Source organism: Haematobia irritans, chromosome 1 (genome assembly GCF_050003625.1).
Source record: "Haematobia irritans isolate KBUSLIRL chromosome 1, ASM5000362v1, whole genome shotgun sequence".
Classification (NCBI taxonomy): domain Eukaryota; kingdom Metazoa; phylum Arthropoda; class Insecta; order Diptera; family Muscidae; genus Haematobia; species Haematobia irritans.
The window spans coordinates 116,277,036-116,301,747 of NC_134397.1; the positions used below are offsets into that span (position 1 = coordinate 116,277,036).

A 24,712-nucleotide genomic window follows, 5' to 3' on the forward strand; every position below is an offset into this window, starting at 1 on the left:
TGACTTTATCGACTTTTGGACAAGGAAAAAACTTAATAGTAGAGAAATGCGTTTTCTATGCTAAGCTAAATTTGAATTCGTATTTTAAAGACATGAAATCTTTGGCCTCACGACAACATTTTTTTCGGTGCAGTAAAAAAATAATTTTACTAAAATATGCAACTTAAGAACTTTAAACCGGAATTTACAAACTACAAGGTCAGGTCAGGTCAGGTTAGGTGGCAGCCCCATGTATCAGGCTCACTTCGACTATTCAGTCCATTGTGATACCACATTGGTGAACTTCTCTCTTATCACTGAGTGCTACCCGATTCCATGTTAAGCTCAATGACAAGGGACCTCCTTTTTATAGCCGAGTCCGAACGGCGTTCCACATTGCAGTGGAACCACTTAGAGAAGTTTTGAAACCCTCAGAAATGTCACCAGCATTACTGAGGTGGGATAATCCACCGCTGAAAAACTTTTTGGTGTTTGGTCGAAGCAGGAATCGAACCCACGACCTTGTGTATGCAAGGCGGGCATGCTAACCATTATACCACGGTGGCTCCCAAGAACTAGAAAGGACAAATTTCTTTAAAATAATGAAATTTTATTTAAAATAAAGTTTATAATCTTTGATTAATTTTATTTTTATTCAATTCTGGAAAAAAATTTTGGAAATGTGCGTCCTTCCGTGATAGTCGATGTCTTTGAACTAAGGACAATTTCCTTTATGCAAAGAAAGACATTTGTGATTTAAAGAAATCGTTCTTAAATTAACAGAAATATTGAATCTTTAGATTTGCGATAAAAAAAACGCTTCAAAAGTAGGCTAAGACTTATTTTGAGGATTTGGAATTTTTGGTTTGCTTTGAAGTATCCGTTATAATTTGGATTTATTAATATACCGCCGAAAATATAATATAAATTTGAGATCTGTTCTTAATTTTATTGATCCTAGATTTAAGGCCAAATAGGTCGCAAAAAATGTCTTCATTTTAAGGAAGTCGCATCTTAGGCTCGACATCAATACCAAAATCCTTAAGGGAAGGTCGACATCTTTGGATCCAAGTAAACTTTTTTTGAGTTTATATTAAATTTAAAATATATTTTTTAATTAGAAAAAATGAATACAATTAAAAAATAATAGTTTCACTAAAATATGCAACTTAAAATAAAAATGAATAAACTTTTAGTTTTCTTTTTTTTTTGTTAAAATAAAATTATATTTTTAGTTTTTTCTTAAATATTTTTGTTTTTAAAAATAGTCATTGAGCGTTGGTGTTTAGCCAATTATTCAAACGTGTATGGTGTTTTTTTTTCGGTTGTTTTGAAATGTGGCGAAAACACCGTCAAACACAATGGGTGGAAGCGATATGCATGGACAAAGAAGAAAAAAAGTGATCATAAATTAATGAACATGTCTTATTTTACCAGAGGCATAAGAACACAAGAAAAATTGTGATTATGATGACAGCATGTTTTCCTTAAATTTTAGAGTATTTACTTAAAAATAAATAAAATATATAATTTTTGAAAGAATAAAAAATGTAAACATTAGTACAATAATAAACAAAACGAATTTTCAATTAGATTAATTAATTTTGTACATAAAGCTAATAAAATAGTTTTTTATGCTGGGTATATTTAAATGGTGCACTGAAAACAAAGCATGCCCGGTTCCAAAGATTTTGTCTTTACACTAATAATTTTGGTATTGATTCCGAGCCAAAGAAGCGGAGAATTGAAGTAAGGATACTTTTAAGACAGAATTGTCTTTTAATTTTAAGTTTTGTGTACTTGATTCAAGGCAGTAAATTTTAATTTATTCGTTTTTTCTTCACGTGCAATTAAAGTCCTTTAAAAAGTGTTAATGACAACTTAAATTTTCAAATTCAGGCTCGACTTCAAGTAGAAATTATACTATGTTTCAAGTAAAAATCGTCTTTAAAATAAAGTCTTGAAAAACGTCTCCTATTTTTAAACGCTTTTAGCTTTGTTGTCAAGATGCAAAAAGACAACCAACTTAAAGACAATTTCTTTAATTTTGACCTTAGTCAAAGAAAATTTTCTTTCATTTTAAGATACCCATTTTTAATTTGAATAACTTAATTATAAGGAAAAAACGACTTTATAGAGAAGTTCATCGTCTTTCGGACGAGAAAAAAAAACTTTATATTAGAGAAATGGGTCTTCTATGCTAAGGAAAAAAAATGCATTCGTATTTTGAGGACATGAAATCTTTGGTCTCACGACAATATTTGTTTTCAGTGTGGATATCGTTTTATGTCAAACCCATGTAAGATTCTTAGTTTACGAATTTGCATAGCATCGACCATTTTTTAAACTACAGTTTAACCACTAATTATATTGTAATGGTAGTAAACTTAAAAAATAAACTAATATATTTAATAATAATAGCCATGTCCATTTTCATATACGAATTTATATTCTTAAATTCAGAATATCATGGGAGTAATCAACTTACCATAAATTATTTCATTTAGAGAACTATGAAAACGAAAGGCTATTAATTATCAATAGATTATAAATCACCATTTAATTTTGTTTGGTTTTTTTTTAATATAAAATATATTTTAGAAAATTCGAAGGGGTTCTGATGTTCAGAAAGCAAAAGCATTTTCTTTAAACAAAGCCATAGTATTGTCCATGTCTTTTGAGAGTGTAATCTTATTTAAAGAAAATCGAAAAATCTTGGTTGTGCTACCAAAATATAGCTGTGTATAAATAAATCTTAAAATTATCAACATAATTTTTGATCTTTAAGGGTCACGAAGCTGACAAAGACAAAAACATCTTAGCAATGATTGGGACAATATTGAATGGAATTTTAAGTGATCAAATGCAACAAAGAAAATATGTATTTTTAAATAGAACATTTTTCTTAAAAATGTCTGCATTTGATGCGAGTGCAAAATGGCGTATTGAAATCATGAAACGATTTGTTTTTTTTTTGGTTTTCATATGAAAAAAAGACACCATTTCAAAAAATATGTGTGACATATTTTTTGTCAGGAGATGCAAGGAGACATGTATTGTTTTCTTTTAAGTAAATATCTAAGGAATTTGATTTCACAATTATAGCGTTGAGTGGTTTTAAGAGTTTCTCATCTTTTTTGGTTTGTCATTTCTTATGTCCAGCCATTTGTAACGCCTTATGAGTTCATTTCACTTGGCCACATGGTGAGTTAGGATTTAATTCTTCAAAGAGTTCAAAAATTATTTCACCCCACAGTTAACAGCAACCAGTGAGGAAGAGTTATACTTTTACTTCGCCATGCTTTTTTTCTTTTTGGCCTTTGCTTTCCATTTTGCGCTTATTTTAACTCTTGCTGGGCGATTTTTCACGAGGTTAGAGCATAGAGTTTAGTGCGACAATTGTTAGGATTTGTTGTAAATGTAATAATTACATAATTACAAAGAGTCAAGTACGGGTAGAGTATTTAATGAAAGAATACTGTGCGCCAAAACACATGTGGCGTTGGCGGTGTCATAGTAAACGAAGTGAACTCTAGCTCGAATTAACTCTACCAGCCAGGGGACAAAATAGCATCTCACGTTATAGCAAAAGGGCTAGACTGCTGCGAACAGATGATGCTGCTGCTGATGACGATGATGTCGGGTGATGCAGTTTTTATCCAAGAACAAAAAAAAAATATGCTTTATGACCCAAAACACGAATAGTATAGGTAGGTGGTATTGCCTTGGTGTGTTGCTATTCCACCTTTATAGAGCTATAGAAAAAATGGCTTTTAAACGGTTTGCTGATATTCTCAAATTAAAAGGATTGTTTCACACCGTTTTTACATGGCATTGCTGAGCTCTAGTGCCTTGTGTTTTGGTTCAACAATTTCTCCTTGCAAAAAGGTTTTCATTTACACTTCCTACAGTTTTTCCACACCATGGAAATGGCAAAGCCACCCATACAGGATTTGCTAGCCGAGTACTTGACTACAATATTTCTGCGCTATATATGATGCTAAAAGTCATAATTTTAGAGGGGTTTCTTTTTCTTTTTTTGGTTGCTGTTATTTTGCTGTTTGGGTGAAAACTCCAAAGGTGACAAATTATGAGACAAATTGTACAATTAACATTCATAGTCACAGTTATGAATTTGTTACTTTTTAGTTGGCGGGGGATCGTGAAGTTTAATTTGCCTTCTGAAATGAACATTTGAAGCATAGTTTAGAGAGTTAAAAATTGTGAAACTAACGTAAGGAAATTGTAATATTTTGGACTGAAGATATTGGGATTGCTATACATTTTCCTGTCTCAAGTATTGAATTTTGTTCTGCACAGAAAAAAAGTATTTTTTGACTTAAATCATGAAATTAATTGTTCCAATTATTTTTTAATTTAAACTACTTAAATCACGAAATGATAATATATAATAAAAACATCAATTACAAAATTAATTGGTCCAATTTATTTCCGATTTTTTATTTGTTGCTTGATTAATAAATTAATTGAACCAATTAAATTTTTAATTGAATATTTTTAAGTTTCTTTTGAAATATTAATTGAAAAGTTCTAGTGATATTTTTTCTGATTGGTTTCTTTTTTTTTGGGTATTTTTCACAGAAATTATTTGGATTGTTAAACATTTTCTTGCAGCTATATTTTAGTCATTCTAAGTCGATATATTCATTGACGACATCACATCGACCTAAGACGAAAGTCAATCTTTGCACTTGGCTTATATAGAGGCTATATAAGATTCTGGTATCGTTGGTAATTTACGGCCCAGGAAATTTTAAAAGAAATCGGATTTAAAATTCGCCGTATGGGAGGTTAAGTTCTTATGGCCCTTCGATTGTTTTGGAACCAGATGCCAAATTTCCCTTTCGATTCGGATGGAAACCACAATTAAATGTTGTGTTGTATGTCCCATTTTTTTTTGCGAAAACGTTAGTATGTATACAACAGACGGACGGACATGACTAGATAGACTCTGAATACTATAATGATAAAGTATTCCAATGTTCCGATATTCGTATTTGCAAATTTCCTTTTCGGCCATATTTTTTAAACCCTATACTAATAGAAAAAGTTTCGTTATATTAACGAAATGTGTCGTTAAAAGTCAGCCAATGAAACAAATTCGTTAATACAACGAAATTTTTCGTTATTATAACGAATTTTCTGTAAATCAACGTAACGTTTCGTACTATTAACGAATATTTTCATTCTATTAATGAAATTGTTTCGTTATATCAATGAAAATTTTTCGTTGGCTGAATTTTAATGAAATTTTCTTTGTGTGTACAATACTTACATTTAAATGTTGCAAACTTAGTTCTCTTTAATAATAAGTTCAAATACAAAATGGATTTAAGTCCGATAGTGTTTAATTTTTTTGCTTTTAAAGAAGAATTCAATTTTTGTGATTCCAAATATCGGAACCTGGGGGTGTATATTTTATCGGGTCTCAGTACAATATTTCGATGCATTGCAAAGTTCTATAGCTCCAGAAATAAGATAACCGTCGGATAAATTGTAAACAAATTACATGTTAAATTTTTCGAATTTTTGTAACAGTGACTTATGCAGCGTTCAGGTTTCAAGATTATTTGTACCTGAACTACTTGGAAATTAATTTCAAACAATGATTAGCCTTATGGGCAAGTCAAATCAGTATTGCCCGTATGTTCATTAAATTCGCTAAAAAGTTGTGAAAATAAGTTTTCAATCTGAACGCCACGTTAGTTCGATCTGAGTCTGAAATTTAAAGTTAAGGTCGAAGAATTTTCTACATCCAAAGAAAAAATACTTTCCTCCGGAACAAAAGAAAATTCTTATGCTGTAAAATATTTTCTTAAGAAGCTAATAAATCCGATGTTATGACAAATGTCATATCCGAAAATTGCTATTATCTTCTTAAAATGGAAGATAATTGGATCTCTGAAATATTTAAATATTCTTCACTTCATAGAATGTGTCAATGTATAAATAAACAATTAAAAATTATATTTAAAACCATGTTTATTGTTTCTTTATATTGTATGACAATTTTTACATAAAATTAAGACAAGTTCCTTATTATTATCAAATATACTTAAAATTATTTTCCAATTGTTTGCAAAGTATAACATTCAATTTTTATTTGTTCTTACACTTAATCTTCTTTGAGCGATATGTATACAACTTCCAGCTACTAACAATTCAAAAAAGTTTCCTGCCTCTTACTCGTTTTATACTTCATCTCGTCGCAATCCAAAGTAAGAAACTTGTGCAATGGAAATATGAGAAAATAATTAATTTAAATTTGATTGTATGACGATTGATTCTGTATCATTCACTACTCCTCGAATGATTGTACCTTGTGTCTGGTTTCTTCAATTACTTTGAGTTCCAACTCTCTGAAACTCTGGTTAAAGAAAAACTGAAATTCTAAAGAAAGAAAAAGATACCAGACAAGATAATAATGATATGTTTGGTTAGGGTCATTATATCATTGGATATTGCTATAAGGCAGCATAAGTAAGAAATCAACCAGAATTGTAAACTTGACCAAGATTCAGGCAAATGAACATAATACGTCATAGTGATGTGATAAACAGTCACATATTATTAACTAAGAATACAGTAAGACATTGGTTTTGGCTATTGAACTTTTGTATAGAATTAAAATGATATAATACTGATGGACCATCAAAACGAAGAAAATGTATAATGGTTTAAAAAAGATTGATAATATTCGTATTACCAATAATATTAAGTTCTTAGCGCCTATATGGAAGTTTATTTTGTGTCGCTATAATATTGAAAAAATTTACGTAAATATTATAATTTGTTGGAGTATATATAGATCACCGGTCATGGAAATATATTATATAGGAATGAAAATATATTTTTAAGTTTTGATAATATAAAAAATATATTTAAATTTATTTAAAATTTGTTTATATTTTAATTGTTTATGCCTCCACCAAAGTTATTGAGTTCGGTTCTTTATAAATTTTATCTTTGGAAGCATTCATTCCTATGTAAAAATAATTTTATATCGAATGTCATGCAAATCAGATAAAAATTGCGAAAAAATAGACTGACAGACAGACAGACAATCAGGTTTGGATCAAATAATTACATGATTCTGGTTCATTGTCAACCTATGTTTATTGTGAAAATGATGCAGATTTAGATCATTATTCTTAAATGACATATTTTTATATGACATAATATGATTCATATAGCTCCATAAATTGAGATACGATTTCCGATTTTTTTTAGTATTTTTCATAAAACCCGTCGGTAAAATAAAATAAACTAAAATTATCCAAAATGATCTATAATATACACATATTTACAATCTTTTTTACCATTTTATGGGTATGGTGAAAATCGAATTATGTGACCAGAAGTTCACGTAATCTAGTGTAACGAGTTGGTGTCTTCAGAAACAAATTTCGTTGGTATTGTATGGACTTTTGTTCCCATTTCGAATGAAAAGGTTATACAACTAAAATTTTAAAACACGCAATTTACACTCAATTAAGGAAACATTTCCTTAAAATAATAACATATTAATCAAAAGTTTATAATTTTTATTTCAAAAAATATTTTCATTTAGGACACGTCTTGAAAACTTCCCGCCGTAAAACAAATTTTAATTAAATAAATCGAATATTTAAATAACCACGTTTAAATTTATATCACTTTTAAAAAAATCTTTAAATTAAAGAATATTTGAATCTTTATATATATTTATTTTGAGGATTTTCTATGATCTTAAGTTTTTTTTTTGGAATTTATAAAACAGTTTGCACTTTGAATTATCTGTTATAATTTTGGTATTTAAACTGGCATTTCTTTGTATGTGAATCGCTTCATTAATGTATCGAAAAAAATAGAAAGAAAATTCATTAAATGAGATTTGTATCTCTTTTTAATTTTATTATTAATCCTAGATTTATGGTAAAGCTAGATATATCCCTAAAAATGTTTTTTTATTTTATTTTAGAAAAGCCGCAGCTTTAGCTCGGAATCAATACCAAAATCGATAAGGGAAGATAAAAGTCTTTGGATCCAAGTAAACTTTTTTGAGTGTCAATAATTATAAGTATTAAGCACTAATATCGCTATACTTTCTAAATAAATAATTTCTAGACTGTCCAACGAAAAGGAAATATAATTACTATTATATAATAATATTTTCGTATTACTTTTTTTCTAATTTTTTAAGCAGTTAGAAGTCTTTACAAAGTCGATTTATTGAATCACAATGAAGCACTATATTTTTATTAGAAATATTAACTACTTCGTGGGACAATTTGTTATATTAATTGGACATATTTTTAAATCAAATTTTCATTGATCTTAAAAATTTTAAATTTAATAAGAAAAATACTCTCTCAAAAGAAAAAATACTAACAATATGTATCGATATCGTATGTGCCGAAATTTTAGATTTAACTTGACTTCAGTGGTAACGATTTTTTTACTTAATTACAGCTCACTTATTTTACTGTAAACACTTGATGTCAAAAAATGTATTTATAGTGAGGCTGATTTCCAAGATATAAATATATAAACATATCAAATTTATTTTCATGAAAAACAAAATTACTTTGATCTCTTATATGGTCTTGTATTGGTCTTTTTATATGGAAAGTTTAAAACAGTTGATTCAATTAAACGATGTTGAACAAAATCACATATATTTTTCACCATAAAAATTTATATTTTTTATTTTGTTCTAGCAGTTATTAAAACTATCGCAACTATGCAATTATATTTTGTTCTATACAATAAATAATATATAATTTATTGGGGAAAATTTAAGTTGAAGGATTTTTTTATGTTAAAATCGCGTTTTAAAACGCGGTAGGGTTTGTGGTAAAACTGTGTGGTTTCAAATATTATCTCTGATAGAATATCTTCTGTATTTTTTTACTAAAAAGCTCTGCAGAATATTTGACTTTGATATATTTTAAAATTTTATAAACTTTTAATTGCTTTTTTTAGTTTCGAAACTCACTACCTGAACTTGCTGTCATTGCGGGATGAATCACTTTTTCTTATTGGCATCCTAGAACTTCTACACTCAAAAAAAAAAAAGTGAACTCACTATTTCACTAAAGCCAATTTGACTATATTTTAGTTCATAATTTTTTTATATATTTGGAGAAAGTTTCATTTACTCTAATATTTTTTTGCGAACCTTAGTTAATTGAACTAAAAAATTATATGAACGGACAAAAATTATACATAAATTAAGCATAGAGATTTACTAAATTCGTATTTCCCATAAAATAGTTCATTATTTCTCAAAATTTGTAAATTTTACTACAAAAGCGTGCATCATGAACTTCGTATGTCAATAAAGATATTCTTGCAATTTTGAACTCCAATTTTTTCCTTCAAACTACAAAATTTTCTTTAAAAAGTGAAATTATTTTTGTCTAATAAATTGTCTTGAATTTGTCGAAAAATATTTACTTATTTTTGTGATATCGGTGTGATGCCAGCGCTTGTAATACTGTTTAGTTAAACATTTCTAAAACTATTCAAAATTTTCTAAAATTAATCAAAAGATTTCTTCCTGGTGGGTTCACTGTTTTTTCAGTGTACTTAATTTATCTGCAGACACTAATATTTGAAATGCAACTCACCTGCGATAGCCATCCAGGGATAGAATGTGTGATTGCTGGCCTGGTGTAAACTACTTGCTGTTTGTGCGGCTGCAGCTCCTGAAATTGTACAATTCGCATTCCAGGCCGTTGCCCCACCGCCCACACCGCCAGCACCACCCACATTACCGCTTTGGCCACTCTGACCCACACCGGCACCACCGCCACCCACAACACCGGCACTACCGCCCCTATGGCTAACCGGACTACCGCCCGATGTATCTAAATAACCACCAACTCGTGAATCTGGTGTGCACGCTGAAGGTCTGACAGGCATACCGCCACCTCCGGCCGCATTTTGTCCACCACCATTGGCTGTATTATTTGCTGCTGTATTTGCGGAACCTGCTGAACCGCCACCACCTCCACCAGTACCGCCGCCACCACCAGCCCCTCCACCATTCGCAGTAGTATTCCAGATATCTTTATAGCCATTTATTGTATCCGATTTGATATTTAGGCAATCCTGTTTGTAGGCATTACCATCACCATAGATTTTATTGCAGGCTGCTGTAATGCTGGCATCATAGGGTGAGTCTTGGGTGGTACGTTGCAAATGATGATTGGTATAGGGTGTCATGCCCAATGATAGGGGGAAACCCCGATAGGCAGCTGCTGCGGCTGTGGCTGATTGATCATGATGGCCAGCGGTACCCATGGACATACCGGTGGCCTGATGTGGATGGCCATAAAAGCCCGAAGCTTGTTCAAAATATGAATTCATACTGTTGGCGGTAAGAATTTTGGCGGTTTTTTGTATTTGAGGGGAATATCGAAAATGAGTTTGTGATGGGGGAACTGTTGTTCTTGTTGTGTGTGATGAGTTCTCTAATTTTTTGCAGAAAGTTTTTTTTTTTTAATTTATTTTTTTTTTAGTTTGTGACAAAGTTATATTTTTATGTCATTTTTTCCAATTGTAATAAAATATTGCACTTGTTTTATTTTTTTTTATTTAATTATTTATTTTGATATTTCAAAATTGTCTGAGATATATTTGTTTAATATTTAAATATATTTTGATTTTTTAAACTTTTTTTGCAAAAAATCGTATACTTGGTTTCCAGTTTAAATTTGCACTTTTTTAATATTTATTAACTTATGCTTTGTTAATTTATTTTTTCCATTTAATTTCTCCACGTTTTTAAAAATATTTTTGTTAATTTTTTTTTTCTGTGTCACTTTGCCACAAAGGCTTAAACCATAACCATACAAATAATTATAATAAAAATAATAGGTTGTTGTTGCAATTATTTTATTTAGTTGTTGTTGTTGCTACACTGCACTTGTCTTATAGTTGCTGTTGTTGTAATAACAATAATAATAATAATTATTATTTTTTTATTATAGATTTTTACGATTATTATTTGTTTTTAGTGTTTTATTTTTGGGGGTTACCGTTAGTGAGGTTTCTTATGATAGCAAGTGGTAGCAGTAGTAGTAGTAGTGGTAGTACACAAAGATCGAATTGTTGTTGTTATTATTATTGGTGCTATGATGATGATGGCTGTTTAAGTGATGTATTCTCATAACGACCGTCGTAGACAAACTGACTGAATGTCCGAAATAATCATAAAGATTTTTCGTTCAAGTGCGTTTCTTGCATTTAGCCTGACTACACTGCTTGCTACAGATGAGGATAGCGGTGCGCGGCGCCTCCCCACCCGAATAAAAAGCCCAACGAAGTTGATGATGATGACGACGGCGACGACGTCTACGAAACGCAGCAGCAAATCGTTCTACCACCAAAAACTACGAATGTATGTCCGTTACACACGGAGAAAAAGACGTTAAGTTATTTTTGGGAGGAAAAGCCGGAAAACACACACGCTCACATACACTGTTCAAAACACACTGAGACCAAAGACCAGAGAACACTCCACGGCACAAGTGAGCAAAACCACTAGTTGTTTGTTTTTTATTTTTCCTTTTATTACGATTGATTTGTTTTTAATTTTTTGTTTTGTTTTTGGTTAATACGACGGCAAAGATTGGTTATTTTTCACTGGACGTTAACGGGTTCTTAACACTTTTCATTTGTTTGGGAAACGTAGCTGTGATAATGGTTGCTATTATTATTATTATTACTATTGTGAGTACTGAACGGGCAAAAGAGCGAGAGAGAGTGAGAGCGCGAATTATTATCATTCGAGTGCTAGGCGCCCCAGTATTGTTCAAATAACAATAAAATAATTGGCGATAAAATTTTGTAATAAAAGAAAGCGCGCGCCTGTTAACCAAACCGTTGCCATCGAACGAATAATCCAACGTTTCACTGTTGGTTGTGTTATGACTGAAGAATGTGTTGTTGGTTGTTGTAGATGGATGGTGTACGACGACGGATGGCTAGCTAGCTGGCTGGCTGGCTTGCTTGCTGGATGGATGGCTTTTGTGTGTTGTGCTCTGCTCAGAGCGGTGCGCGGCGTTTGTTCTGTCTGTCTATCCCAATCTCAATGAGAGTTTGTTGGTTTGTGTTGGGTTCTCTCGTTGATACTCGCTCAGATGTAAGGTTGTTTGTTTGATGACGATGATGATGACGAAGACGACGAGGAGTTTTAACAGTAGTCAGTATATCAGCAGTAAGCAAAATCAGCGCTAGAGCTCTGTGTTTTACCACCCCTCATGCAATGGTTACAAAACAGAGCTCCCTCTTTTAGACCAAAAACCCACGTTGGCTTAAAACACAACACCACCGGCAAAAAAGAGCAAGGAATTGAAAATAAAGAGCATAGAGGAGCTTATATGGGCCACAATAAAAAGTTTTTTTTTCTTTAGTTTAAAACAAATTTGCAACTGAGAACGAGTTAAGAACCAATTGGAGTCTCAAAAATCCTCGAAACGAGAGTCAAAACACAAGCACTCACTTTGTATGAGGGTCCACAATAGCTCTTCACAAACACTTAAGTAGATAATAACTAAATTTATAACAATTCTTCGTTTTTTAATAAAATTTAAATTTCTATTTAGCGACGGCACTTTGAATATTTTCAATTCACAAATCTCTCCTTCTTTTGTATACAAATGGACGGATTGTTTGTTTATGGAATTAATGTGAGTTTCCCTTTTTGTTTGTTTTTTTTTCTTTTCTCTAAAGAAAAAAATTTATTTAGTAATTTTACGATAAATAAAAATGATTTAAATGTGGCACGTTATAGACGAGCACTAAAGTGAACAACATAAAAATCATACACCATAAGGCCCCCATGAGAACATTTGGGGAGAGCAAGAGAACACTCAAAGTGGAGCTAAAGAGCATTGCATTTTCCCCACAAACAAATGCAAAACTAAGAACCTATCGAACCTTCCCCAGCCCCCACCAAAAGAAAACACCAAACACACTCAAAACACTCGCCACCAAAAAAACGTGAACCGCAAAGCCAACAAAACAGAGAATAATTTTGAGATCAAACTTAGGCAATGTCATATCGTCAAACATGTTTGATTCCACTGCTCTCTACGAGACCAACCAACTACATATAAGACAAAATTACTCAATGTAGTAATACATCATCATTTGCACTCCAACACAATTCATTTTATTATACTCTCAATTCCACTCAAATTGAAAAACACAAGAGAGAGAGTAAAAGTAGCATTGGCTAAAGTGTAGGCAGAATTGTATAGTGTGTTGTGCCATAATGGTGGTGGTGGTATTGCTATGATTATTCTTGTTGTTGTTTTTGTTATTTGAGTTGTGTGTTGCTATATTTCCATTTCATTTCAAATGAGGAAAATTCATCATGGAGGTAGTAGTAGGGCGGCGAAATTTTCTTATAGGCCAAATGCAAGCTAACAGCTCTCTGCCTTGCATGCGAATGTATTATGGATCTATGTGTTTGTGTGTATGTGAGTGTGGGAGAGTATGCAAGAGATTCTTCATACAATATTTCGCTTAAATGGGTGGTTTGGGTGTTACTTTTGGCCAGTATTGCTTATTTGTGTTTGTTTGTTGGTTTGTTTTTTGCGAACCTATCATCTCTCATTTTAATGTGAATTTTTACAAAAACCAAATCACATTCGTTTATATCTACTCAATTGTCTTGGTACGCTCGGTTGTCTGCAGTTTGCGGAATATTTCTCTGTTTATTTTGTGTCCATTGTAGATACAATTGAATGTTCTTTGTGTTTTTTAGTTTCTTATTATTATTATTAGACAATAAAGATTGTGATTTTCTTTCTTTTTTGTGCCTAGTAAGGTACTTTACGGTTTGTTTTCCATTTTCCAAATGTGCGTGAGTTACGGTAGTTGCTTATTCTACAGTATTTTTTTGGTTTATATGTTTTATATTTTTGGATTTCTTTTGCGAACATTTTTGAAAATTTTGTAAGGGCAATAGCCCTTGTGATAATTGTTAAAAATATAAATTTTTATGATTTTTTATTTTATGAATCGATTGTTATACTGAAGCGGGAGAGAATTATGCGATCAAAATATTTAAAACGTCTAACATATTGCAGGAGACACCAATAATGTTTCCATGGTATTGACTGTGAAAATGGTTGAAATCTATAATACATTTTTAAAACAATTTTAATTCATTTCCCAATATTTTTCATCAATAAAAAACACTTTCAGAATTTTTGATATTTTGTTTAGAAATTAAAGCTGCTACTTTACTTCTAAATTACTAGATGAGTAAAACTCAATCGTAATACAATCAAAATAAAAAACTGCTGCTTTAAAGTAATTTCATATATTATAAAACAAAAAATCGATGAGGTCAACTAAGAAACAGCTGAAGTCCGGCGGAACCGACTATATAATATTCAAACCATTTCTACTAAGCTGCGATGTCACCACATTTGGCGGTTGTAATTAATAAGAAGAAGTATAAATACACTGAAAACAAAGACCAGTTCCAAAGATTTTGTCTTTAAACTAATAATTGTGGTATTGATTCCGAGCCGAGAAGCAGAGAATTGAAGTAAACATTTATAAGGCAAAAAGACAAGAAATTACAACAAAATTATTAATTTTGAAGAATTCTTTAAATTTATTTGAGACAAGTTGACCTTATACCATAATTATTTTTTTTTTTTTTTTCATTTGAAGACACCCATTGTTAAGTCGAAACACTTAATTATAAGGATAAAACGACTTTCTAGAAAAGTTTATCGCCTTTTGGACAAGGAGAAAAACTTTATATATGAGAAATACGTCTTATATGCTAAACAAAATACGTATTTGTATTTTAAGGACATGAAATATCCTGCCTTACGACAATATTATTTCAATGTAGTAAGCCACGCATAGGAGCTATATGAAATACTCTCCCGATTGGGCTGATATTTCGCACGTTCAAAAATAAAAGAAAAATGTTAAAGCCTACACAAAAAAAAAAAGAAAAGATTCAATCACGAAATTAATTGATCCAATCAATTATTTAACTGAAATGTCTTCATTCACGAAAATGATAGTATTAAGGACAAAATTCTTTAAATTAATGAAATTTAGTAAAAAAAATGTATAAACTTTGCTTTAAAATTTGTTTAAATAAATTTAAATAAAATTTGTTAAATTAAATATTTTACACGAATCGTGGAAATTTGTTAAAGTCGTATATTTTTGAAGTGAAGCGAAATTTCCTCAAAGTAAAGAAAAACATTTTTGATTTAAAGAAAAAAACTTTAAGAGACCTTCAAGCCTATTTATACCCTAAACCACATAGTAGTCAGGGTATAATAGCTTTGATCTGCCAAAAAATGTGCCTACCAGAAATATTGATTTTAGACCCCATAAAATATACTCGTATACCGATCGACTCAGACTCCTGAGTCGATCTAGCCCTTGGTGTCCGTCCGTCCATGGTACAGGGTGTTTTTTGAGTACAAGGACGAACGCTATTGAATTTGGAAGAAATCGGATCAAATTTAGATATAGCTCCCATATATATGTATCGCCCGATTTAGACAAATGGGGTTACGTTGCGCTTGTTTACTAACCGCTTGAAATCGGTTCAGATTAAGATATAGCTCCCATATATATGTATCGCCCGATTTTTCCAAATTTGGCCACAAAACCCTTATTTATTACCCGATCTTACTCAAATTTAGCAAAACGTAATTTTCTGTGATATCAACCAAACCTGCTAAATATCATCCAAATCGGTTCCGATTTAGATATAGCTCCCATATATATGTATCGCCCGATTTTCACAAATCTGGCCATAAAACCATTATTTATTACCCGATCTTACTCAAATTTAGCAAAAGGTAACCTTCCGTAGTATCAACCATACCTGTTAAATATCATCTAAATCGGTTCAGATTTAGATATAGCTCCCATATATATGTATCGCCCGATTTTCAAAAATTTTGCCCTAATAACCATATTTTTTTTTTACCAAAATAGCCTTATTTATTACCCGATCTTACTAAAATTTGGCACAAGATAAGCTACTATTGCATCAATCAAACCTGCCAAATATTAGCAAAATCGGATCAGATTTAGATATAGCTCCCACATATATGTATTACACGATTTTGAAAAATTTGCCCCTACACTGAAAAAAGCATGCCCGGTTCCAAAGATTTTGTCTTTACTTTAAAAATTTTGCCAAGATGCAAAAAGACAACAAATTTAAAGACAATTTCATTAAATTTAAAGAATTTTTCTGAATTATTAAAGTCAAGTCGACCTTAGCCCAAACATTTTTTCTTTAATGTTATGATACCCATTTTTAAGTCAAATCAGTTAATTATAAGGACAATACGACTGCATTGAAAAGTGTATCGACTTTTAGACAAGGAAAAAAAACTTTATATTAGAGAAATGTGTCTTCTATGCTAAGCAAAATTTGCATTCGTATTTTAAAGACATGAAATATTTGACCTCACGACAATATTTTTTTCAGTGTAATAACCATATTTTTGACCATAGAGGCATCATTTATTATCTGATCTTACTCAAATTTAGCTCAAGGTAACCTTCTGTGGTATCAATCAAACTTGCCATATATTATACAAATTGGTTTAGATTTAGATATAGCTCCCATATATATGCATCGCTCCTTTGTCCCAAAGTTTGCCAAAATACTCTTATTTATTAACCAACGTTACTTAAATTTCAAATTTTGATGTATTCGACGATCTATTTAGCCATACATGTAGCTTGTACATAAATATATTGGCCGATGTGCTCAAATTTGGATTTATTACCCAAACTAATTGAGCGATTTCCTTTTTTTAATAATGGATGCAATATTAGTGGCATACAAACTCAATAGGTTCAGAATCAACTATAGCTCCTAATATCAGACGTTTCTGTTCAGATTGTGATAAAACTCCCATAACTATGTACCCCTTAATGTTCTTACATATGGAAATGCCGGTTATCTCCCAATTATATACCACTCATACCCCACAAGCAATGTTTACTAATTCAGTAGGGGTGGTTCAGGGTATGATATAGTCGGCCCCGCTCAACTTTCTACTTTACTCACTTGTTTTAATAATGGACTCAATATTAGTTGTATACTCACTGTGTAACCTACACAAATCAACTATACACTGAAAAAAATATTGTCGTGAGGTCAAAGATTTCATGTCTTTAAAATACGAATGCAAATTTTGCTTAGCACGGAAGACGCAATTTTCTACTAAAAAGTTTTTTTCTTTGTCCAAAAGTCGATAAACTTTTCAATGAAGTCGTATTATCCTTATAATTAAGTGATTTCACTTAAAAATGGGTATCATAACAGGAAAGAAAAAATATTTGGGGTAAGGTCAACTCGACTTTAATAACTCAGAAAAATTCTTTATATTTAATGAAATTGTCTTTAAATTTGTTGCCTTTTTGCATCTTGACTACAAAGCAAAAACTCATTCAAATATAGGACATATTTTTCAACACTTCATTTTAAAGACGTTAATTACTTGAAACATATCATAATTTCTACTGGAAGTCAAGTCTTAATTTGGAAAACAAATTTGTCGTTAACTCGTTTTTAAAGGACTTTGATAGCATATGAAGAAAAAAAGCTGAAAAAGCGAAAAATTAAAATTTGCTTCCTAGAAGCAAGTACACAAAACCCAAATTTAAAAGAGAATTGTGTCTTAAAAGTATCCTTACTTGTATTCTCCGCTTCTTTGGCTCGGAATCAATACCAATATTTTTAAAGTAAAGACAAAATCTTTGGAACCGGGCATGCTTTTTTTCAGTGTAGGTACCACTATATAATATCAGACATTTTTGCTTAGATTGTGACAAATCTCCCATAAAAATTTACCCCTTAATGTTTTTAAATATGGAAATGTGGTTTATGTCTCAAACCTATACCAATATTACCCCACAAAAAGGCTTATGTTTACTAATTCAGTAGGGGTGGTTTAGGGTATCATATAGTCGGCCCCGTCCGACTTTCCACTTTACTTACTTGTTTTACCATAGAAATTCCTTCGGTAAACTGTCAATAAATTGTTTTGTCTTTAAATCAACCGATATATTGAAACTTTAGATATATTAGAGAAACGCTTCAAACATAGGCTAATTCATATTTTTAGGTTTATGCATCTTAGGTTTAAAGTTTTTTCTGTTTTTGAATTAAGAAAACATTTTTTTATTTTGAAGTATTTGTTACAAATTTTATAATGTTAATTTTAACTGTATTTTGTTTGTATGTCGATAGCTTTATTAAAAGAAAACAAGTATATACAGTAATAAGTTCGGCCGGGCCGAATCTTAAATACCCACCACCATGAATCAAATATAATAGTTTCCTTCGAAAATTGCAGGGGGGTTTGATGACAGATATTTTCCCAAGCAGATCAGTTCAACCAGTACGCTTCCCACAAGATTAGATCAGATTCTGAATTTATAAGAACCATTTTTTGTTTGAGTTTTAGAGGAATCATAAACATCTCTTGTAAGTGTGCAAGAAAATTATGAAATAATTTTCATTTCATTTATTTATTTTTGGGTTCCTAATACACAATATATATATCTTATAATGAGTATTAGAATCAATAATGTTATAATAAATATAATAAGTAGATATTTTACGATATTTTAAGAAGTATAATAATAATAATTATGAATAGGAATTACATATAATATGGTTATGAATTAGATATTAATAATTTTTTTTAAATTTTTTTTTTATTTTTTTTATTTTTTTATTTTTTTTTTTGTTATTTAATCGCCCTGAATTAGATATTTTGTTAGCTTCGTCTTGAACTGCACTGTGTTGTATATACGTTGAAGTTGATTGGGTAACTGATTCCAGAGACGAGTCGCATATATATAAAACTGCCGCTCAGATAACTGACTTCTATGTCGAGTCTGTATCAAATTGTTACCACGGTTGGATCTAGCGAATGTTAATCGTTCGTAGAGGTATGATGGTTCCTTTGTGTGTATAATTTTTTGGAGGAATAACAGAGTTCTGAGTTGAACGTATTTGTCAAACGTGATACCAAAAATTTTGTTCGCAAAAAGTGTCACACTATCATAACGTTTCAATCCGAAGACATAGCGGGCAATATTGTTGAACGTGGTTGTTAGTCTTTTTAAGTCGGTGGTGTTACATCCAGAGAAAATTTCACAATAATACAACAAAGTAGGGAGGACATAGGATTTGGCCAACAGCAGTCTTATACGAAAAGGTGTAAACGCTTGAGTGTACCAAAGATTACGCAACATACCGTATATTTTACCACAGTTAGCATTAAAATGATCAGACCAAGTCAAATTCTCATTAAAAGTTACTCCAAGATTCTTCACTTTCTTCACAAGTTCTATTTGGCAGTTACCCAGAAATATGTTAACATTGCCCAGACTTGTGGATTTCTTATGAATCAAAATTGCCTTCGATTTATTGGGGTTCAGAGCTAGGCCATTTCCATTCGCCCAATCCAGGATCTTGTTGAGATCATTGTTAACATTCATTACGCACCTATCGATTGCATCAGTAGTGGTAGATGTATATAACTGGACATCATCAGCATACATTCTTATGTTCGTATGTTCTAGCTGGTTCGGTAAATCATTCGAGTACATGGTATATAGCAAGGGTCCAAGTATGGACCCCTGAGGAACGCCCCTTTTTGTTGTCATCTGTGACGATGCATTGTTACCAGAAACGGTCAGTTACTTTCTGTCTTCCAAGTAGCTAGACATTAATCGTACAGTAGATTCAGAGAATGAAAACAAGTGGTTGAGTTTATAATACAAAGTCGGATAGTGGACAGTGTCAAAAGCTTTCGAATGATCTAATAGTACCAAAATAGAGACTTCAGTTTTGTCAAGATTGTTACGTATCGATTCTACAACGTCAACTAAGGCAGTGAGACAGCTATGCCTCGGTCTGAATCCAGATTGACGGTCAGTTATAATCTTATGTTCAGTTAAGTAAGTTCAGTGCCTTGATTTGAAATCTAAAATCTGTAGATTTTCATCTCAATTATTTAAATGAATACGAGAAGTAAAATCTTGAAATTTTCCCATCAGTTTCAAGCAATTTTGATGATCAGTGCGCCTTCTATACCCTCAATAAGTGAAATCGGTCTATATGGAGGCCTTACCAAAGTAGACCGATAAAACTAGAAGCTTAAGAAGTAAAATCGTGAGATCGGTCTATATGGGGGCTATATCAAACCATCGACCGGTACTCACCATTTTCGACACAAGACCCCAAATTGGGAGATCGGTTTATATGGGGACTATATCTAAACTTGGACCGATATAGCCCATCTTCGAACTTGACCTGCCTACAAACAAAAGACGAATCTGTGCAAAATTTCAGGATGATAGCGCCATTATTGTAGGCTGTAGCGTGATTACAACAGGCAGACGGACAGACGGACATGGTTATATCGTCTTAGAATTTCTCCCTGATCAAGAATATATATACTTTATGTAGTCGGAAATCGATATTTCGATGTGTTACAAACGGAATGACAAACTTATTATACCCCTTCACCATTCTATGGTGGTGGGTATAAATAGAGATAGAGATCGTAAACTTCAGTTAAAAAGTACAACAGGGCATTAAACTTTTCTGGTTTTAACAACGCTCTCTGGAAATGTAAAAATGTGGACTACAATTTAGTTCATTTTCGAACGATTTAGTTTATTCTTCCAAGAAAAGAGTTTACTTTTTTCGGTGTATTTATACCCTGCGCCACACTGTGGAACAGGGTATTATAAGTTAGTGCATATGTTTGTAACACCCAGAAGGAGACGAGGTAGACATATGGTGTCTTTGGCAATAATGCTCAGGGTGGTTCCCTGAGTCGATATAACCATGTCCGTCTGTCTGTGAACACATTTTTGTGATCAAAGTCTAGGTCGTAGTATAAGTCCAATCGCCTTCAAATTTGGCACGTGTTCCTTTCTTGGGTCAGAATTGAACCCTGTTGACTTTGGAAGAAATCGGTTCAGATTTAGATATAGCTCCCATATATACCTTTCGCCCGATATGCACTTATATGGACCCAGAAGCCAGAGTTTTATCCCGATTAGCTTGAAATTTTGCACAAGGAGTACAATTGGTAGTATAGTCATGTGTGCCAAATTTGATTGAAATCGGTTCAGATTTAGATATAGCTTCCATATATATTTTTCGACCGATATGGACTTATATGGCCCCAGAAGCCAGAGGTTTGCCCCAATTTGGTTGAAATTTTGCACTAGGAGTACAATTAGTAATATAGTCATGTGTGCCAAATTTGATTGAAATCGGTTCAGATTTAGATATAGCTCCCATATATATTTCGCCCGATATGGACTAATATGGTCCTAGAAGCCAGAGTTTTGGTCCAATTTGGTTCAAATTTTGCACAAGGAGTACAATTCGTAGTATAGTCATGTGTGCCAAATTTGATTGAAATCGCTTCAGATTTAGATATAGCTCCCATATATAACTTTCGCTCGATATGGACTAATATGGTCCTAGAAGCCAGAGTTTTGGACCAATTTGGTTGAAATTTTGCACTAGGAGTACAATTAGTAGTGTAATCAAGTGTACTACATTTTAGTGAAATCGGTTCAAATTTAGATATAGCTCCCATATATATCTTTCGCCTGGTATAAACTTATATGGCCCCAGAAGCCAGAATTTTGGGCCAATTTGGTTGAAATTTTGCACTAAGAGTACAACTAGTAGTATAGTCAAGTGTACCAAGTTTGATTGAAATCATTTCAGATTTAGATATAGCTCCCATATATATCGTTCGCCCGATTTACACTCAAATGACAAAAGTGACCAATTTTTTAAACCGATTTACTTGAAATTTTGCACAGGAAGTAGAATTAACATTCCAACTGTCTGTACCAAATTTTGTTGCAAATACCAACGTTTTCCTTGTAAAATCACCTAAATTTTTTTTTTAATTTATTGGTATAATTAAAAACCCTACACCCCAAATTATTTTTTAACGAATTTGGCTTATTACCACACTAATTGGACGATCTCCTATTCTATTTCTTCTAATGTCAATCTTAACTTTGTGCTATTCCACGGAAGTATCATAGAATATGAATTTTACACAAAAATCATTCAAGCCACAAACAACTATCTTTAAAATCCATGTGATATTCTATATATGTATAAACAGGCGGTGTTAGGCTTACGTCCGTGATTCGAGGCAAAAGTTAACGGTACAAAATTAAATTGTGGAATGAATATGATGTTTGCTTTTGCATTGTTTGTATTGCAATTGGCTTGCAAATTTGATTTTGAGTTAGTTTTGTAAAAAATACTGTAAAATCAGTCCACGTTCACCACAAAATTGGAAATTTTCAAACAAAATATTTTGGAGCAATAAGAAAATTTCAAACAATGCTCGCTCGAATCTAAAATTTCGTTTGGGAGAAAATAATTATGTTTTAAAGTGTAATACATCATATGTGCCCTTCATTTGTCAATGTGAACTTAATGTTTATAAAAGTCTTTTCACACTTTGGTATCCTTCTTATGCAAACAGTAATATAATAATATATAGGTTAGGTTATGTTAGGTGAGGTGGCAGCCCGATGTATCAGGCTCACTTATAAACAAAATTTTTTCTGATTCAATCACCAAATTAATTGATCCAATTAATTTTTTAATTGAAATGTCTTCAATCACGAAAATGATAGTATCAATCACAGTTTTAATTGGGCATAGAAAAAATTCTTGATTAAAAAATTAATTGATTTTTTCAGCAAAGTTCAATTAATTTTTTAATTGATTCAATTAAAAATTTAATTGATGTTGATTGCAAAACTCGATTAATTTATTAATTAAAAAAGGTAACTATTTTTAATTACTTTCTGAATTGGCTTAGAGTTTTTATTTGGATTAACAAATGATTGTTTGAAATACAATTTAATTAGTCTTCCGAATTAGATTAAAAAGTTAATTGTATCAATTAATTTTTTAATTACAAATTTTAAAATTTTCAATCATTGACTTAATTAACTTAATGTTTCTATCATGATTAAAAAGTTAATTGTATCAATTAATTTATTAATTGAAAAAATTTTCAACTTCAATTAACTTTTTAATTGGAAATATTTTGGTGATATTTTTTTCTGTGTATTCAGTCCATTGTGATACCACATTGGTGAACTTTTCTCTTATCACTGAGTGCTGCCCGATTCCATGTTAAGCTCAATGACAAGGGACCTACTTTTTATAGCCGAGTCCGAACGGCGTTCCACATTGCAGTGAAACCACTTACAGAAGTTTTGAAACACTCAGAAATGTCACCAGCATTACTTAGGTGAGATAATCCACCGCTGAAAAACTTTTTGGTGTTAGGTCGAAGCAGGAATCGAACCCACGACCTAGTATATGCAAGGCGGGCATGCTAACCATTGCACCACGGTGGCTCCCAATATATATAATATAATAATATGTAAGAACACTATAGAGGAAATCTTATATAACACCATCCGTGAACCAATCCGAATAGAAATAATAACTAATAACTGCAATTATTTTCTAGGACATATATTTTAGTCCTTTGGAAAGGAGAATAAAGAAGAACTAACAAATTAGTGGTGGTTGCAATTGTATAGAAAAAAATCTATTAGCATCATAAAAAAATGGGCCCAATTCATTTTTGTTTTAACTGCGAAAGCTATATCAGCTTCAAATAAAAAATTAATTAAGTTGTCGTGAAACTAGGATTAACTGTTCAACATGAATAGAAAAACAACTACATTTGGTTTTAAATATTGTCTTGCATCTCACCAGAAAGAAAATTTTTGGTTAATTTTGGAAAATATTTGCTAAACTTAATAAAACTAAATAAGAAAAACAATTCAAGAAAATTTATGAGTCATGATTATTGTTTTACTTGTTTAAGAAAAGTTGACAACATTTTCTATAGAAATAAAATTTTAACAAAAATTTGTATAGAAATAAAATTTTGACAAAATTTTTCTATAGAAATAAAATTTTGACAAAGTTTTCTATAGAAATAAAATATTAACAAACTTTTCTATAGAAATAAAATTTGGAAAAAGTTTCTATAGAAATAAAATGTTGACAAAATTTTTTATAGAAATAAAATTTGGGCAAATGTTGACCAAATATTCTATAGAAATAAATTTAGACAAAATTTTCCATAAAAATAAAATTTGGAAAATTTTCTATAGAAATAAAATATTGACAAAATTTCTATAGAAATTTCTGTAGAAATAAAATGTTGACAAAATTTTCTATAGAACTAAAATTTTCAAAATAAGATTTTTTTCAAGTACCAACAATGTTCAGAAGTCAAATGTGAGGGTTGGTTTATAATGGGGATTTATCTAATTGTGCACCGATACGGACTCATTTTGCATTATTATTGGAGAGCATATACTGACATCACCTACCAAATTTCAACCAGATCCGAGGAATTTTGCTTCTCCAGTAGTCCCCGGAAGGCAAATGTGGGAATCGGTTTATATGATGACTATATATAATACACAAATGTGCTCTTCCAGCTGGCTCCAGAAATTAAATCTGGAAATTGTTATATATTTAAAATTGGTCCGATATGGCCCATTTTCAATACAATCCGATTAACGGCAATAACATCTATTTGTCACCCAGATACGACGTGTATTTTTAGGCGGTTGTTTCACAAGGTTATACTCATGAAAACATGATGTT

The 24,712-nt window shown here is 31.4% G+C and overlaps 1 protein-coding gene and 1 long non-coding RNA gene across 4 annotated transcripts in view; one reads left to right on the plus strand and one right to left on the minus strand.

The window, feature by feature from the left end:
• Nucleotides 1–12,761, minus strand: part of Ubx (Ultrabithorax) — a 204,598-nt gene extending 191,837 nt beyond the window's left edge. For all 3 annotated transcript variants that reach the window (XM_075291470.1, XM_075291469.1, XM_075291468.1), the window contains exon 1: nt 9,612–12,761. In XM_075291470.1, the coding sequence (XP_075147585.1) occupies nt 9,612–10,353 (742 nt within the window). In that variant the 5' untranslated portion in view covers nt 10,354–12,761. The remainder of the gene's footprint in view (nt 1–9,611) is intronic.
• A 928-nt stretch (nt 12,762–13,689) lies between these two features.
• Nucleotides 13,690–24,712, plus strand: part of LOC142241550 (uncharacterized) — a 32,130-nt gene continuing 21,107 nt past the window's right edge. The window contains exon 1 of the long non-coding RNA XR_012723684.1: nt 13,690–13,854. This is a non-coding gene — a long non-coding RNA (uncharacterized LOC142241550). The remainder of the gene's footprint in view (nt 13,855–24,712) is intronic.